The sequence below is a fragment of the Chenopodium quinoa genome, unplaced genomic scaffold (assembly GCF_001683475.1).
Source record: "Chenopodium quinoa cultivar QQ74 unplaced genomic scaffold, ASM168347v1, whole genome shotgun sequence".
Taxonomy (NCBI): domain Eukaryota; kingdom Viridiplantae; phylum Streptophyta; class Magnoliopsida; order Caryophyllales; family Amaranthaceae; genus Chenopodium; species Chenopodium quinoa.
In genome coordinates this window covers 1587596-1607526 of record NW_018744878.1, presented here as the reverse complement: position 1 = coordinate 1607526, position 19931 = coordinate 1587596, and the positions used below count along the sequence as shown (strand labels likewise).

Below are 19931 nucleotides of genomic sequence, written 5' to 3'. Positions count from 1 at the left end.
AAGTGGATTGATGTTAAAGGTTGGATTGTTAAAAATTAATCAAAATGTGGGTTTTTTTGGGCGAATGAGGCAAAGGTCGGAATATTCAGGACAATTTTTCCTTTTTTTTTTAAATAATAATCTATTTTTGTGAAACTGTAAGTAGTTATGATAAGATATATTTTTTTTATTGCACTTAATTTATAATTGTGGGTAAAAAATATTTTTAACAGCTACAAGTATTTTTTTTAACAAGAATTGAAGTTATAATATCATTAAATAATAGCCATACGACACCTATAACAATAAAGATCTGTAAACCACAAATTTAGAGAAAATATCATAACTTTTATAATCAAATTCATAATTAATTTGGATATTTGGTATAGCTCATACCCCACCGCTTTAAGTTTAACGCGAGCAATAATTTTCGATATCTTTGCATCTTTCCAAGTAGAGTCCTTCGCAATCCACGCTGATGTTTTGATCGAAAAATTGATGACAAACCCGAGACCCAGAGGAATCCAAACACCTTCCCAATTATTATAAAAACCCAAATGAAATTCCCATCCATGGATGAAATTAAATTAATATCCCAGAGAATTGAAAAAAAACCCAGAAATTTGGGACAAACTAGAACAAAACAAATCATAACAAACCAAAATGCAAATCAAAGTAAAAAACTAAATTGAATTAAATAAAAAGGTTCAGAAATAGTCTAACTCCGATCTAAACGGTTAAAAAAAACTAAACCCTATAAGAGAGAGGAGAGAGGAGAGAGGAGAGAGGAGAGAGAAGAGAGGAGAGAAGAGAGAAAAAGAAAAGAGGGGCGGCTAAGAGCTACAAGTATTATTACCCCTTGTAAAATCTTCCCAAAAAAAAAAAACTAAGGGCAAAAGCGTCAACTAGAATCTTCCCCTTGTATTTTAAGAGTAAAGCCATTGGTTGCCCTTTTGTAGTGGGCATGAGGAGAGAGAAAATGAAATAATATTTAAAAAATAAAATTTCATCAATTTTGGAGAAAGAAATGCCATGACCAGGTCATGGCCATGACCTTTGACAAAAGGTGGGCAAAGAATTTGAGTCCGCCACTTGTCTATCTATAATTGGCTGATAGTATTTATATTTTATTTTCTTTGTACAAGTATAATAAAGAAATTATTTATGAGTAGGACAAGTAGTGGGGGTTTGTATTCGATCATTTGAGATTGGACATTATTAATTGCACTTGCAAATTATTGTTTGTTTGATCCTGAACTAGAACAATCATGGAAACATTGGCAAGGCGTATCCCTGTTGTAAAGACCACTATCGCCGGAACCAATGATATAGGCAGGTTGTGTGTAGGTCAGGGATTCTGAATCATTCACTCATTCATTCTTATGTTTTCTATTTCTAAATTCTTATGTTTTCTTTTTGTAAATTATTAAATCGAGTGTAATTCTTTTGTTTCATCACACCTGCAGGGAACTCACGCGCGCTTATTGTTCCAATGGAGACTACTGATGAGGGTGAGTCTGATCGATTTATCTCTACGTTTTATTTTTTTTTATTTTACAAGTTTAGGCTCTTCAGATTAAGCTAAGTAGTACTCTGCATTATTGTAGAATTATTAGATTACCAGCATTATCTACACATGGGTTACTTTTATTGAACTTGTGATCAATCCATGTTGGTTGCTTCATTCCTAGATTAGATTTGTAGTGAATAGTGATGAACCTTTTAATGATAAGGTTAAATAATGATACAAGTCATTAATCTAAATATGATATGGTTTTGCTCTTCTAGATTGGCTTTGCAAATATGTGGCTATTTTACAAGTTACTGCATAAAATACCCTTACAATTTCCAAATATACCATCACAATTTTTCTAAAAATGTGACTGACCAGGATAAGAATTTCTATTTATCAAGGGACTGTAATGTTTTGATTCCGTGTACACAAAGGCGCTGAGCTTCTCAGAAGCAAACTTGAGGCGCATCCAGGGCTCAGATCACCTGAATTTTATCTACAGTATTAAAAATTTCCAATCATCAAATGTTCTCATTACTTACTTTGTGCTTGGTTTACTTGTAGAATACGCACACTTGCAGAAGCGTCATCCCTTTAATATTCCGCTTCTACGTCTTTATAAGCATGTACCTGATCTAGGAACTCGTGTAGCATGCAATGATTGTGTCGCACTAATCGACCCTGATCTTGATGAGGTTTGTGTGTGTTTTTCTTGTGGAATTATTGTTTACTTTATCTTTGAAGGTCACTTGTTCCTCAACTCTTGGTTAATTTGTCTCTTAACTTGTGTAAACAGGAAATTGAGTCTATCATATCAATAGTTCTTCATGTTCGGGTTTACAGGCGTACCATTGCAGGACTCAATAATGTGGGTAGCTTGTGTGTCATAAATGACTCTGGGGCTGTGGTACGTTATTCCTTCTCAGCATACTTAAACTTAAAGATATGTTTACCATTGTACTATATTGTTAGAGTTCCTCTCCCGATTCCAGAAGATCCTGGAATCGATTCTCATCACTTGTCCTTGTGGCTCTCTAAACACCGAAAAAAAGTGTGTTATGATCTAATTTTATCACGTGACTCAATTGGTAATAGGTACATCACGAAGCCTCTAATACAGAAATTGATGAGCTTTCTAAACTACTTAGAAAACCTGTGGAGGTCGGAACAGTTAATAAAGGAAATACGGAATTCATTGCTGATGGAGTGGCAACGAATTGCTGGGCTGTATTCTGTGGTTCTGAGACAGCAAATTACGAGCGCGCATTGCTTGAGAGTGTCTTCAGGCCAATCAAGTTGGAGCTTCCGCCATACTAGTAGGGGTGAATCAAGTTTTAAAATATCCTTTTGTGTTCTAAAATGTTGATGTTCTCCAACATCACAATTGTTAAAGTATCTTATTAATATCTCGTCATATAATTTGTCTTTGTGCTAGTAATAGACGTTGAACTCTAGAATCACAAGTTGTCTTTTAAGTCTGTTGGATTATCTTCCCCTGTCTTCATGAATTTAGTGTAATTATTTTCCCCTATCTTCATGAACATAAAACTGAAGAACATGAATAAAAATTTGAGCATGTTCGAGGATATAAACCTTTAAATTTCAAAATATCTACACTTTGTATAATATTATTTTACTACTCGGTATAAGCTAATTAAAGGTATTAATAATATATAGAATTTGTAATGTAAGAATGTCAAGCGCCATGTTGATAAGAGTATAAAAGTTGGTATAGTGTAAAAATTTGTAAGAGCCTTGACAAAATAAATGTAGGCTGATTGTAATTGATGATTACATACATTAATACATTATACATGTAGAATGTAAAGCAACAAACTTTCCCAACAAGCTAAAGATGGATTGTGACGACACACGTTTGTGAGTTTTGACCATTATACATGATTGCTTAAATTAGATACATTTGTAGTTGTTTTTTTTATCATGGATAACATCACTTACAAAATTAGAGATGTGCGCTGATCCTCCAACCAAGCCTGGTCTTTTTTTCGGTTTTAGTGCTTCCTTTGCGGGTAATGCATTGGCACGATTGAGGGGTTGCCATTTCTTTTCATCCTGTATCACATCCTTCCGACTTCGCTTATTTATATCCACAGTTGACAATCCTTTTTTGCTTATAGCGATTTTTTTAATCTTTGGATGTCCAAGTAAAAATTCTACCATCTGCATATCAAATTGATGTATAGAATTGTAAGTTTTGTATCAATTCTTAATATTTTAATAGGTCTATTAGGTCCAAAGTCCAAATGGGTTCTAGATTAATCCATAACATTTTACTTTCCAACTATTTTGAATGGCCAATTTTATTCCTTTTATCTTGCCTATATGCACTTGTGCTAATGTACAAAATACATCAAAGTTGCTTGTAATGGGAAAGTGGGAAACAATATTGAAAGTTGCGGGAAGTTATTGTTTCTTTAAACAAATAAAAAAAAGGAAAAATTGTCAAGAACTACCCGCCTAATAGGTTATTTTGTCAACAACTATTCGCTTAAAATTTTTATCAAAAAAACTACCACTAAATTTAAAAAGTTTGACTAGCACTACCCATTTTGGTTTTTAGGCAACAACATCTGGCGAGTGGGACTCACTTTTGTTTTTTCTTCCAAAATTTAAACACGAAATAATGAATCACTCAATTAAGAAGCCAAAATAAGTGAATTTAACATCAATTTAGAAGCAGTACATATCTTTTAATTAAAACCACAATTATTTTCTTCCTCTTTAATTGGCGAAATATTGAAAATTTTGCGTTTTTAGGTTGAGTCGTTGTAAAGGGGATTAGGTTGGTTGTTATATACGAGGTTTAGGCTTAAGTTTTGGAAGGAAAAAATAATATTCGGCCACACTTGCCGGATTTTGTTGCTGGAAAACTTGAATGGGTAGTGCTACTCAAACATTTTAAATTTAGAAGGTAGTTTTTTTGATAAAAATTTTAAGCGAGTAGTTGTTGACAAATTGACCCATTAAGTGGGTAGTTCTTGACAATTTTTCCTAAAAAAAAATGATAAATTAGGGTCTCAAATCTCTCAAGGATTGTGAATTTGTGGTTAAAAGACAAAAAGAAAAAAAAGACATTTATATTATTTTTAATTCTTATGATGGATAAAAAGTTAGCTATAGAACATGTAAAAGTATGGTCCTTAATTGACGGAAAAATATTATTTTATTGAAACTATTAAAATATTTCATCTGTAAGTGCATTATATTTTAGAGTCAATAATCACACGAAGTATATAGATTGGTTACATGACATACCAAATACGTAGTATGATATAACATACTCTTGTAGTTATAAAAATAATTTGAAAAAAATATACATGTACCGGTTCATGGGGCAAATATAAGTTGAGTTAGGTCTATAATCGTTAAGACTCATATTAGACCTAAACCATGTATATATGTTTGAACTAAAATCCGATCCTTCCCATCAACCCCATAGGGTGTAAAAATTTGGTCCCATATCCTAAAATTTGAAGTTGGGGCTGGGTCTAGCATGGTCTAGATCCTCCCTACTTTGATTTTTCCCGTCTGTGGCTCTACACTAATAACGTTGGTTAATACAAGTACTTCGTTCTTTCTTTGTATAAGAAGAATAGGACAGACAAAAACTACTTCGTACTTCTTATATATGTTACTAAAATAGCTAGTGTGCGGTTCATTTTCATCTTACCTCGGATTGCTTGGCAGCCACAGCAAGGTGCAAGACGGTATTGCCAAGGGCATCACCAAAGTTAAGCAACTCATTATCATCCATCATTTCTATCAAAAACCTCAAAGCCTCTAGTTGTTTATGTTTCCCACACAAATGCAAAATAGTTTCACCACCAATAGTTCGTTCCCAAACAGATTGTGGCTCTGCCATTTAAGGCAGCTACGTGAATAGGCGTCTTACCATCTTGGTCATTTGTGTAGCAAATGCTTGGATTCACCACAAGCAAGATTTCGACAACTGGCAAGTTCCCTTTGGCAGAGGCAATGTGTAGTGGCGATGATCTTTTTATTTGATCAACCAACTCTACTAGTTCTGGCTTTTTCTTTATTATTTCCTTTGTAAAATTACATGTTCAAAATTAGCCGCAACATGTAACGGAGACTGCTTAAAGCTTCCCAACTTTCCAATGATGCATCGATCGAGGATAAGTGGATCTTCACCGAGCAAGTTGAGTAACGATTAACGAAGGTACGTCTCCCTTGAGTGCTGCATCATATAGTCTTTTAATAGCAAGTAACTGTCCTCTTTCTATTTGAGCTTCCATATTTTGTGACGTTTAATTTATGGGAAAGAATTCTTGCGTTACAAATTTGCTTGTAATAATTGTGCACGTCTTCATTTCTTGGAAGCTCGCTCCAAATAATCTTTTTCTAGCAAGGGTTGACAAGTCAATAGTGGCATGTATACAGTATACTATATATAACTAATAATTTGTAGTGAAATTCAGCAATAATGGAAGTCGTAGTTTTTGGTACCCAGCTAATAATCGTTGACGATTCAAGAATGTGGAGTGTAAACGGTAATAATCTTGTAAAGAAGTAAAGTAGGTAGAATAGCCAATTAATAACCTAGATCTAAAGTGAAAAGATACAAAGTAGGAACTTTAAAAATTCAAAGTAACACACCATTAACTCATTAAGCAAATTTTATAATCAAAGGAAAAAAGGGAGTATGGAAAAGATGTTGAAATCAAATTATAAATAAAGATGAGGGGGAGAGAAAGAAGAACTGTTAAATATTCAATTTAATGATACATAGCAATATCTTCACCCATGATGAAAGTGCAAGGAAGGGGATCAACCAGGCCGCTACATCCTATGAAAGTGTAATTGCAAACTCTTGCCCTTTTTTCCATGTCATATGCTGCCAAAAGGTACGGAATCAGTTACCAGCTCCAACCTAAAATGTGTATTAAAACGGGTATATAATTATATAGTACAGACATATAGTAGCCTAGGAAAAAAAGAATATGTACGTATACAAAATATATGTTGAAACTCATTATAGTCCACTTGTGAGTGTTCCGCTTTGGAGAAAAAGGAGAGGTAGTTCCACTTTATAAGGTAGAGGAATAACTTCTACTATTGTCAATTGATTTTAGTATATATGGAAGCTCTTAAGCCTTGTTTGTGGACCAAACTCTCCTCCTCCTTGTTCGGTTGCCCAGACCCATTTCATATTGTCTTAAAATTTAATATGGTATCAGAGCCCGAGTTGCGGGGTCTCTTCTAAATTGGGTATATAATCGCTATTGGATAAGGATTTACCTCGACAGGATGTCCAGCCCATAAAAGGATTATTGATCTGGCCTTATCCAGTTAGCTCTGGATTTTTAAGGACAATCATAAGTGAGAGGGAGTGTTGAAACCCATTGTATCCCACTTGTGAGTGTCCCGCATTGGAAAAAGAGGGAGATGTAGTTCCACTTTATAAGGTAGAGGAGTAACTCCTACTATTGCCAATTGGTTTTAATATGAAAGCTCCCAAGCCTTGTTTGTGGACCAAACTCTCCTCCTCCTTGTTCGGGTTGCCCAAGCCCATTTCATATTGTCTCAAAATTTAGCAATATTTTAGATTATTAGAGGCCAGGTAAAAAGATCGGACCCACATTACATCAAATTTTAACTGCTAGAAGGCAAATAAATTTATTATTCATGTTATCAAAAAGATTAAATCTAACATAACATGGTGTTAGAATTTGTACAAAACGAGATGGACAAAGTAAAACTCCTTCAAAAATAGACGAATATATAAGAACATAAAATTCTAGTTAGGACGGGAGCTTAAGTAATTTTGTAGTAGATTAGAGCATTCTCATTATTATAGACGAAGATAGGCCAATTATAATTGATATGTGCTCATATATTTCACATAAAATGCAAAGTAACAAGCTTTGACAAATAAGCTAATAATGAAAAGATGGTACATAAATAAAATCATGCTTATTGCAACAATCTAATTAACCAAAGTACTACTCGTACATTATTATTGAACAGCCGGGAAACAAACATGGCCGGAGTAGATCGCGATTAATGTGAAGAAGACGCATCTTAATTGTGTTGAGACTATCATACGTCGTCGATCAAATTTGATTCATTTGTAGTGTTTTTTGACCTTATCCGATAACACATCATTATTGATTGCCTCCTTAGCCAACTAATAAGCTTCCATATGAATCGCACAAAATGTCCCATGACTATAGTTCCCATTAACCCTATCCAAGCTACGAGAGAAATCTCTAATGCTTTCCAAATTCCTCCTACTTCATAAGCTAAGTTAGACTGGTTACTGAGAACATGTATGTCAATGTTGTTGCCGTGACAGAAATCCATAGAGTTATCCTCAAAACAGATAATAAATATTGCTTGCACGGAAAACCGCTTATAAGGAGAAGGATGACACTTAGTGATGATATTAGTCCTATCGTATTACTAACTAGTACATTATTATAACCATAATAAAAATCATGTATTGATGACCATATAGAAGTACCTGCAACATGGTCGGTATTATCTTGCCAAACACCTCCCGGGGGATTAATTCCGACTTGGAAAGCCATGGTTGCTGTTGGAACAACAAGTGTGTAGTGTGTGAATTTTGTGAAAAAACTCAAAGTCCCACATTGGTGGGAAATGAGAGTTTTACTCTCTTTATAATATAGAGAGTGGGCTAAAGGGGTGTGGCCCTTGGGCTACCCACATTTTGTGGAGAGGGAGGACCTATATGGTAAACCATCTATCACACACGCGCGCCGAACCGAGCCGGGCCGGGTTGGGTTAAATAAACTTATTTTTTGGACAAGGCTAATTGCGTGATTAGTTCCTTGATTTTTGCTAAACGTTTTTGACTGATTACATTTGACCGTTTTTTTACGTTGCAATTTTTCCTATAAAAGGCGTGTTGATTTCCTGTTTTTGATACACAACAAAATACAGAAAGCAATCTTCTTCTCCTCTCTATTTTTCCTCACAAAAACAAAAACCCTCGAGCAGTTTCTTTTCTTTTTTTTGGTGTTTAGTTGCCCGGTGGTTTTGTGCAGTTCCACCGGTATAATTACAATAGAGACAGTGCCGTGAATGTTCTAAAGAAAGCGACATAGTCCGCGACTCAGTCTATTTTTCGGTAACTTTGTTCTTACTGTTTTTGTTCCCGCAGTTCCGTTTATAACAGTTGCGATCAAGGATGCCGCCACCATTAGAGCTGTGCGATGTTCCTCCAACCAAGCACGGTCTTTTTTCGTTATCAGTGCTTCCTTTGCAGGTAACGCATTGGCACGATTAAGGAGTTTCCATATCTTTTTATCTTGTATCAAATCCTTCCGACTTTGCTTATGAGTATCCACAACTGTCAATCCATTTTTGTTAACCGCATTCTTTTTAATCTTTGGATGTACTATTATAAATTCTACCATCTGCATGCATATTAACAAATTTAAGTATAAAATTGTAAGTTATGTAATAATCTGTTCCAATTTCAACATCTCAATGACTATTTTGTTCATTACATATAAATCATACAAAGTAGTAGATAATAATAGGAGGGTATGTCAATAATGTAAAAGTCAATATGTTACAATATATATTTGTTGAAACCCATTGCAAATTCACTTGTGAGTGTTCCACATTGGAGAAGATGAGAGATGATTCCACTCTATAAGGTAGAGGGGTTACTCATACCATCACCAATTGGTTTTAGTACGGAACTTCTTTGGGCCTTGTTTGTGGTCTTTTGGACCAACTCTCCTTCTCCTTATTTGAATTGTCCATTTTCATTCCTTTTATTTTTAAATTTAAATGTACTTGTGATAATTGAGATGTCAATAATGAGAACTAGGAATTGATCTGGATCGTCCATCGCGTTCTATCGAACGGTCTACACTTCACTCGTCTCACTAAAGGCATTTCGTAATTATGCAGCCTTTCAAACTTCTTTTTAGATTATTCACTTTATTTAAAATCAATTTCATTTGGTTCTCAAAAAAAAAAAAAAAAAAAAAAAAATCAATTTCATTTACTTTTTGACTGATTTTATTTACTTCTACTAACTTCTCATTTACTCAATAATAAATTAATAATGAAAACTTTACCTCTGGTTGTTTGGCAGCCACAGCTAGGTGCAAGACGGTATTGCCAAGGGCATCATCGAGGTTAAGCAACTCACCATCATCCATCCTTTTTACCAAAAACCTCAAAGCCTTTGGTTGTTTATGTTTCACACACAAATGCAACACACTTTCACCACCCATTGTTCGCTCTCGAGCAGCTTCTAGCTCTACATTAAGAACAACCTCAAGTACGTCAATTTGACCATTTATGGCAGCTACGTGAACAGGTGTCTTACCATCTTGGTCATGTGTGTAGAAAATGCTCGAATTCACCATATTAGAGTCGGTTTGGTTATATTTGTTAATATTGTACCTTTGGCAAGTTTATCTTTTTAGGAGTTTTAGGCATGTTGTGTATTGTGTATATATATGTGATTATAATCAATACAAAAGGTTAAGCCGTTTTCTCCACATCTTTCTCTACTTTAACATGGTATCAAAGCCTCTCTAATTTCTACAGATTTTTTTCGATCTTGGTTTGTTCTTCATATTAATTTTATTCCGCAATTTTTTTGAGTGAGATTAGTGTAGGACTATAGATGCACTAAGCGGAATTGCATGAATCATATTCATAAGCATCTAACAACCAAGATCAATGCATAACACATAAAGAATATAGAATTATACCTTTGAAGCGTGAATCCATGTGTGATCGAGCAAGAACAATAAGGAGATCAAGAACCCCAAGTGTGATTCCTCTACTTAGTCCATGAGCACGGATTGAATCTCCACTAATGCTAGTTAGTTGTGATTGAACACTTCAATCAACCTTCTACGGAGAAGAAAGACACGAACTAACCACGAACCACCACGAAGAACACCACACGCCACCAAAGAGGGGTGGCCGTGCGGTTTGGTGAGGGGGGGGGGGAGGGCGTGCGTGAGGAGAGAGAGAGTTTAGGGTTTTGGGAATTGGTTGCCTTGTTTCACAATTCACTGACAATTGAATGTCTTGTGTCATGTCTTCTTTCAACCCTAGGCATGGACTTTATTTATAGATCATATCTAGAAATAAGAGCCCATGTCAAGCCCAATTCCTAACTCTATTCTAACTACTCTAGCCCAAACCCTTTTATGGTTTGTCATAGCCTCATTGTTCAATCCAATACTCTTGTGTGTGACATCATAGGATCCATTCTATTGGGCTTTGGACTATTTGACTAGCCCAAAGATCATTTATCAATTCTAGCAACAGACAATGACGACCCAAAAGAATGAACTAATTATCTCCATAATAGCGATCGTTGATATATCTAGTAATTGCACTTGACGAAGACATAATTCCTTCAATCTCCCACTTGTCTGAGACAAGTGCGCAATATTCAAATTCCTTAAGTCAATGTGTGTCGATTTGATAATATGATTGCATTTCATGTCGTGATCATATTAATCTACAAATCTTTTCTTGAAAATTGAGTTAGAATTACAAAACAAATGAGTACTATGTAATCCATTTGAGCACGGCCATGAATTTTCTGAATTCTCCCTCTTCAAGGGGCCATGACACATTCCTAATTAAATAGGTAGACTCAATCCAATCTTGTGGCAACCAAAGCTCCCACTCAATTCTTGAAGTAACCGGGAAACACCCTTTATAGCCTCCTTTTACGGCACGGCGTTTGAATGTACCACAGTTAAATCAATCATTGAATGAAATCAATGTTCCACTCATGTCAAAGGAATCCACTAATATATCCGAAAGCTCTATACTTGAACTTCAAAGTAGGTCTATAGTTCAATCATGCATCATTCATGCATATTAAAGTGATTGACCGAGCATCTCTATGCCCCTATAGCCCATGAAACTGCGCTATCCAATCAATCTTACATGCTAGTCCATTTATTGAAATCATTTATGTCCAATTTAATGATTTCGAACAAGGATCTTAAATAATTTATGAATTCAGTTCACCTGTGGGGTTTCATTCACCAAGTCATCAACTTGATGAGCCCATCAATTCATAATAATTTTGGACATTTATTTAACATCAACAACCATAATTAAATAAGAGAAATAATGAATTTCTGATTAAACATAATTCTGCAAATGAATGTATTACATATGTAATAAGTTTTCTCATAACAAATACAACTTAAATTACATCACTTGCTTCAATCCAGTTTCCCTAGTATGAGCTTCATGCTTGGGCTGTGGAAGGGGTTTAGTAAACGGATCAACGATATTCTCATCCGTATGAATTTTTCACATCTTGACATCTCGTCTGCCAACGATCTCTCTAATGAGGTGATATTTCCTCCCAACATGTTTGGATTTGAAATGTGACCTTGGCTCCTTTGATTGAGCAAGGCGCCATTGTTGTCACAATACAATTCAATTCCTTCTTGAGCACTTGGCACAATGTCCAGCTCAGTAAGGAACTTCTTGATCCAAAGTGCTTCCTTAGCTGCTTCAACGGCAGCCAAATACTCTGATTCTGTTGTAGAGTCTGCGACAGTGCTTTGCTTCGAACTCTTCCAGCTCACTGCTCCTCCATTCAGAAATAAAATGTACCCTGACTGGGATTTGAAGTCATCTCTGTCTGTTTGAAAACTCGCATTCGTATAGCCCTTGACAACCAACTCATTTTCGCCACCATATACAAGAAACATTCCTTTAGTCCTTCTCAAGTAATTAAGGATATTCTTGGCAGCTGTCCAGTGTGCTTCTCCTGGATTTTCCTGAAATCTACTACACATGCTAAGAGCATATGCAACATCCGACCTCGTACATATCATGACATACATAATAGACCCTATTGCAGAAGCATAAGGTTTATCAGTGTAGACACCTGATTGTGTCTCCTTAAAAAACCAAATCTAGTGATGAGTACCTTTCACGTATTTGATTATCGAGTTAGGTGAAGAGTTGAAGAGTCTCGTGACTTTCTCCTTTTCTAACCTTTCTTTAAATGTTTTAGACCAAAATCATTCTTTTCGTGTCCTATTTATAAAAACGTCCAAATCAGTTTATTTTGGTCATAATCTGGGTCCAATAATTGTGTAGTTGGATGGGGTTTGAAAAGAGCTTTCCAACGATATATTATAAGCCCAAATCCGAGTTATAACAAGGAAGTTATGGCCAAAATACTAAACTGGGCCCAAACTGAGCTTTATATACAGACCCAATGATCATGTGGAGGGTCCATTAATCTTAACTCTATTTATAAAACCATTAGGATTTATAATAAGCTTCTAGAATTATCTAGAAGGTTGTTTTGAGTCCTAAATCCCTAAGGATTGATTATTAGCTTCTAGAATCTTCTAGAAGGTTCTAATTTATCCTCTTTTTGAAAAGATAAAGACTAAGATTTTATATCGGATAAAACATGTGCTTTTTAATAGATTTAATTCTGATAAAATAATGATAAGTACGGATATTCGAATAACCCAATTTGATTGGAAGTCGGATTCCGTACGAATCTGATCTTCTGAAAAGCATCGTGCAGCGATGGAATCATCGCACAGCGATGCAAATTGCAAATATCACGCAGCGATATAAGCATCGCGACGCGATGGATCCATCGCCACACGATGAAAAGCTTTTTACTCCGAGTCGGATTCGACTCTTTTTCTGATATTTTCTCTCGTTTTTCCCTATAAATAGGGTCGTTTTCCTCCGTTTTCAATCATCAACAAGCTTGATCACCAACAATCATCTAATCTCCCTCTCTAAGCTTTAATCTTCTTTCTCTCTCTCTTTCTTAACCTTAGCCTAAACACATCACAAACACACACCATACGTCCTTTGCGAGACTCTAATACACCTAGCCAAGCTCGAAGTTGCCTTCGCCCTCGACGTGAAAGGTTGATAATTCTGAGGGTTTGGTCCCAAATCCATATTTCAGTTATTATTAATATTATTGTTTAATCTTTCTTGAAGTTACTAACGTGTGGATTGTTTTAATACAAAGAGATACGAGGCATCAAAGTGAGTAATTTGATCTATTATCTTTATTCCTTTGATATAGAAATCATGCTTAGAATATTATTTTAATTCCTAGTATCATGTTAGGATGTTTATTATGATTTCTAGTATCATGTTAGGATGTTCTAATATTTCTAATATCATGTTGCTTTCTAGTGTCATATTTAGGCTAAAGTTTTGATCTTTTTTTAGTGACATGCTAGGGTTTGTTATTAATCCGTTTAGTATCATGCCTAGGATCTTGCTATTAATCATTTTTTGATGAGATTATTATTATGATTATGGTGATGATGATTTGTTTTGTCAATTATTAATTATTACATTGCTTGATTATTCATGATTCATTGATATTGCTTGATCACGCCTTTTTCCACAGGTTTAAAGGGAATTTGTACTTGAAATCACGCCTAATAAGATAATTAATAATTTATTTTAGGTTTAATATGATTTTAATTCAAGTGATCACCAATAATAGATTTATTTGTGCATTAATAATCAACCAATATAGATTAAACAGGTTTAGGATTAACTTATTGTATGTATGTTGATCGGAAAGCGCACATGAATATCATAAGAATTAAGTAGAGGCCGATTTAGGGCGGGTTCAATCTCTTTTAGGTTGGACTTGTACCGTCATCCCCGAATATCCAGTCATGGTTCCGGACCACTATGGAGTTAGAGATCTCCGTGATCGTGAATGGGGTGTAACCTTCACACCCGTGAACGGTTTACAAGTTTCTAAAACTTGTTGGCAACTCTTTTATCTCTACCTTCTTTCCTTTTGGACGCCACCATGCTTAAGTGCATGATCACAGTGGAGCTCAAAGTTGAGTGTTGAAATATTCCCTACAATCAGCCATACGTCTCAACTCTTCTGGCTTTTGAGGGCATTGAGTTTTACTGAGCATAATACCATGAGACATGGCAATAATTCCTCTTTTGGAGTCTTTCATCGCAAACCTGTCAAGAACCTTATTAATATAAGTCTCTTGACTTAGTCCAATCATCCTTCGAGACCTATCTCGACGGATCTTGATTCCCAAAATTTACTCGGCGTCACCCAAGTCTTTCATGGAGAAACAACTCTTCAACCATTCCTTGATTGACTCAAGCATTAGTATGTCATTCCCCATGAGCAGTATGTCATCTACATACAAGACTAAGAAAACTAGGTTGCTCCCACTAGACTTCTTGTATACACAAGGTTCTTCTTCGCTCTTGAGAAAACCAAACTGTTTGATCACCTCATCAGGTTCCAACTCCTTGATGCTTGCTTCAACCCATAAGTGGATTTATGAAGTTTGCATACCCTTCTAGGATTTTTTGGATCTTCAAAACCTTCAGGTTGTGTCATATATACATCCTCCGTCAAGAACCCATTCAAGAAGGCGGTTTTGACATTCATCTGCCAAATTTCGTAATCGAAAAATGCAGCAATCACTAGAAGAATCCGAATGGACTTAAGCATTGCTACCGGGGAAAAGGTTTCATCATAGTCAATATGTCTTGATCCTGTAGACCCATTTGCAACCAATAGGTTTGACCCCATTAGGCTAGTCTACCAGGGCCCACACACAATTTTCAGACATGGATTCCATTTCGGATTTCATGGCCTCAAGCCATTTTTCTGAGTTGGGGCTCGCCAAAGCTTGCTTGTAGGTTGTAGGTTCTTCATTCTCTAATAAGAAGATTTCAGAATTTTCAGTTAGCATAACATCAACAAACTGTTTGTCTCTGATTCTGCTAGACCTACGTAGGGTAGGAGCAATAGTAGAAATATTCTCTCCAACTCTTTGAAGATTTTCGCAAGAATTAGATTCAAGTGGGACGATAGGAGTCTCGCTAGTTGAATTAGCTTGCTCCGACGCATGATTTGTCAAAATAGTTGACTCATGTGCCCTCGCCTCTGACGTGGTGTTATCCACATCCATTTGTTGCTTGTCTCGAATTTCTTCGAGAACCACTTTACTCCCACTTGGCTTTTAGAAAGAAATTCCTTTTCTAGAAAGACACTATCGCGTGCAACAAACACTTTTTTATCTTCGCGATTGTAGAAGTAATACCCTCTTGTCTCCTTAGGATAACCCACGAAGAAACATTTGTCTGATTTAGGGCCTAGTTTGTCACCTTGTAAACGTTTTACATAGGCTTCACAACCCCAAATCTTAAGAAAAGACATCTTTGGAACTTTTCCATTCCACATCTCATATGGAGTCTTTTCAACTGCTTTGGACGGTCTTCTATTTAGTACTTTTTCAGCTGTTTCTAATGCATATCCCCAGAATGATATGTGAAGATCAGTAAAGCTCATCATGGATCGAACCATGTCTAGCAAGGTTCGATTCCTCTTTTCTGACACACCATTTAACTGTGGTGTCCCTGAAGGAGTTAATTGTGAAAGTATTCCACAATCCCTCAGATGATCATCAAACTCTTGGGTCAAATACTCACCACCACGATCAGATCGTAGTGCTTTAATTGTTTTCCCAAGTTGATTTTGTACTTCATTATGGAATTCTTTGAACTTTTCAAAGGCTTCCGACTTGTGTTTCATTAAGTAGATATAAACAAATCTACTTAAATCATCAGTAAAGGTAATGAAGTAACTAAACCCACCTCTAGCTTTTGAACTCATTGGTCCACACACATCTGTATGTATGAGTGTTGATAACTTGCTATTTTATGCGGTTTTAGGGCGTATTTGAACCTAGTTTACCTGAACAAATTTGTGTTTTGGTTCACTTTTACCCTATTATTATGCAATTTTTGTGTATCCTATGCTTCACGGGTTGTTAGTGTTTTTGTTGAGATTTTAGGTCCAAAGACGACCAAATGAAGCCCATGGTTACCAAACCGAGGTTAGAAGCAAGGAAATGATGGAAAGAATCCAAGTACAAGAGCATCGTAGAAGAAAACACGAAGAAAAGGGCCCAGAAGACCCTGCACGGCCGTGCAAGATGTTGCACGTCCGTGCAGGAGTGCAGACTTGAAGCCATCTTTCTGCCAAGGCCTGCACGGACGTGCCAAATATTGCACGTCCGTGCAGATGATGCAGCACGGACGTGCTTCCGTGATTATGAGGCAGCACGGCCGTGCAAGATGTTGCACGTCCGTGCAGGAGTGCAGACCTGAAGCCATCTTTCTGCCAAGGCCTGCACGGACGTGCCAAATATTGCACGTCCGTGCAGATGATGCAGCACGGACGTGCCAAAGGTGCACGCCCGTGCTGCAGCAGGTCGTCTTAAACTGAGTTTCTGCCTTGGTCTGCACGGACGTGCCAACTTCAGCACGTCCGTGCAGACCTACAGTTTACCCGTTTCTTGTTTTCACCGTCCTCTTATTTTAGGGGGTAATATGAATAGCCCCTTTGGACCATTTTAGAGGGGTTCCCAATTTTTCCAGATTTTCATACTCCTCTTAGTTTGAAACACAAAAATCCTCAAATTAGCATAGATTTTAGTTCTTGTTTTGAAGGTTTTTCAATCCAATCATTGTAGAAGACAAGTTCCACCATTGTTAGTCAATTATTGAAGCTTCTAGTAATTTTTTCTTACTCTTTCTTTCTCTCTTCTATCTTTAATTCTTGCTTTTTATTAATTGTTTGGTTGTTCTTTGCATGTTTAATTGTTAGATTCTACTTAATTCTTAGTTTTAATTTGTTCATGAATTCCTTGAAATCTTTAATTGCTTTAACCTCCATGGATTGTGAGTAGTCTAATTCCTAGGGTTTGGGTGAACCCTCAATGTAATCACCAACACTTGTTGCATAAACTAATTTGTTAATTGTGGGGTGTTAATTAGTTGAGTTTAAGAGGTTTCATTGTTAATTCTTGTAATTGGCCATTGCTTGAATTATTTATCTAGCTTCCTCAACGAAGGATCGAGAGATGAACTTGAGGAAGCTCCCTTATGCTTGATTGACTTGATTTGCCATGAGAATAGGAATTTCTAGTCAAGGGAATTTGCATGTTATCGTGAGGATGTTTTAACACTTGTTTCTTGCCCATAATCACGAGAGTAGGTTATGGTTTTGATGTCAAGTAATCCCTTTAGCTTGAGAGAGTAGTTGGGTGCATTTGATAACTTCCCCTAATTTATCCCCTAAATCACCATTTCTATGCATGCTACTTGTGGTCCGTGATGAAGTTTAGTGGTGTAACCCATGCCCTAGGCCTTATTAATATTGTTAATCACCTCTTAGAATTAGTTGATTTGAATTAGAATAGTGTGACGTAATACCAACTTAAAACCCCCGACTTAATCTAGCTTGTTTAAACAATAACATTTGGTGGTTGATTCAACGCCTCTCATGGGTTCGACCCTTTCTTTCCCTTGCTACTAGTTGAGTAGGATCGAGTTAGGTCTTATTTCTTGATAGGTTGACGACGTCCTATCAAGTTTTGGCGCCGTTGCCGGGGAGGCAAAGTCACATTGAATAAGTTATTGTTGAATGAGTCTAGATTTGTGTATATGTATATAATCTTCTTATTTTGTTTTTGTTTAAGCGTGTTTACTTTGTGATAGTCATTGCTAACGTTTTCCTTAGCTTTGTTTGACTGTGCATGACACGGAGGAGTAAGCAATCACCGCTTATCCCCGTAGATCCGGAGTTAAATAGAACTTTGAGGAACGTAAGAAGGCTCCTACAAGGCACGCCGGAATTTTCTCTAGCTTATACGGATTCCGAGTCGGAGGATAATCTTGACAACGAGCAAGAGATGGCCAACCCACCGCCTCCTCCACTTCTACAAGACTATGACCACCCCGATGCATTCCAACTTCGGAGTGGCATACTTCTTCCCACCACCAATGCAAACAACTATGAGTTCTCTCCTCAACTCATAAGGATGATCCAAAGTGAACAGTTCGGGGGGAGTGCAAATGAGTGCCCTCTAGCTCATTTAGACAACTTCCTTGAGTTGTGCACTACCATCAAGCAAAACAACCTCACGGAGGAATTCATTTGGATGCATATGTTTCGGTTCTCTCTTAGGGACAAGGCTAAGTGTTGGTTGAGGTCCGTGAAAGAAGGATCCTTAACAACATGGGAAGAGGTTACCAAAGCATTTCTTGGGAAGTTTTGTCCGCCCGAAAAGACCGCGGAATTGAGAAGGAAGATTACAAGCTTCACTCAAGAGGATGATGAAACCTTAGGTGAAGCATGGGAAAGATTCAAGGATCTAAAGAGGAAGTGTCCACACCATGGGTTGCCTTTATGGATGATTATTCAAAGCTTCTACGACGGTCTCACTCCTACCTCAAGGGCCAATCTTGACAACGGAGCCGGTGGTAGTCTTAAAAAGCTACCGGTGCAAGAAGCCGAGAATATGATTGAAGAAGTTGCAAGGCATTACGCCTATAGATATGATAGAAGAGAAAGTCAACCGAAGAAGAAATGTATGCATGAGTTGAGTGCAATAGATCTCATTGCCTCAAAGTTTGATATGCTAGCTCACAAGCTAGACCAAGCAACCTCCTCAAGCGGTACCTCCTCTTCACAACCACAACCACAAGTCATGTCTTGTGAGACTTGTGGGGGTAATGATCACATGGCTTCATATTGCAATGCTACTAATGAGCAAGTTGCGGCCATGAACCAAAGAAATGAGCAACCTTTCAATCAAGGTTGGAGGCAACAAAACCAAGGGTGGAGACAACCCAATCAAAACCAACAATCCAACTACAACAACCCTCCTCAAAACATCTACAACCAAAATCAACAAAATCACCAAGCCCCATACCGCCATCCAAACCAACAAAGACAACAATTCAACCAACAACCTCCTCCACCCCAAAAGACTTCCCTTGAGGCCGCTCTTGAGTCTTTCATAAATCAACAAGGGAAGAGCAATGCAGAAATGAGCTCCAACATCCAACAACTTCAAGCGCACAACAAAATAATTGAGAATCAACTAGCTCAAATTGCACAACAAGTTGGGAGTTCTACCTCCAATGCTAGTGGTCAATTTCCAAGCTCAACGGTTGTGAACCCAAAGGCATGTCAAGGATATCACATTGAGGTCCGGGAGAGGGTATGAAGGTCCGGTAATGAGTGAAGATGTGCCACAAAAGAGAGATGAGGGTGTGGAGGTGAGAAGTGAGAATGATGTTGAAAATGAGGTGGTAGAAGTTGAGAGAAAAGAAAAAGAAAAGAGTGTTGAGGGAGACACAAAGAAAGGAGAGGGAGTTGAAGTTGAAGTGGAGAAACCCCCAATGAGAGTCTACAAGCCACCTATTCCTTTCCCTCATAGGTTGGTAGAGAAAAAATTGAATGAGAAGTTTTCAAAGTTCCTTGAGGTCATGAGAGGGCTCCAAGTGAACATTCCCTTTCTTCATGCTATGTCACAAATGCCTACATATGCGAAATTTTTAAAAGATCTCTTGTCCAACAAAAGTA

General features: G+C 36.9%; 2 protein-coding genes across 2 annotated transcripts; one reads left to right on the top strand and one right to left on the bottom strand.

Annotated features, from left to right (window-relative positions):
• The first annotated feature begins 1168 nt into the window (after positions 1-1168).
• Positions 1169-3015, top strand: LOC110705290 (eukaryotic translation initiation factor 6-2-like). The gene is made up of 5 exons (XM_021883129.1): positions 1169-1326; positions 1446-1490; positions 2057-2187; positions 2289-2399; positions 2588-3015. Exons 1-5 carry the CDS (start codon positions 1248-1250, stop codon positions 2807-2809), a joined length of 588 nt encoding a protein of 195 aa, XP_021738821.1. The 5' UTR covers positions 1169-1247; the 3' UTR covers positions 2810-3015.
• A 5571-nt stretch (positions 3016-8586) lies between these two features.
• LOC110705824 (ankyrin repeat-containing protein BDA1-like) lies at positions 8587-9885 on the bottom strand. The gene is made up of 2 exons (XM_021883756.1): positions 9592-9885; positions 8587-8916 (listed from the first exon to the last, which is right to left on the bottom strand). Exons 1-2 carry the CDS (start codon positions 9883-9885, stop codon positions 8587-8589), a joined length of 624 nt encoding a protein of 207 aa, XP_021739448.1.
• Between the last annotated feature and the right edge of the window lie 10046 nt (positions 9886-19931).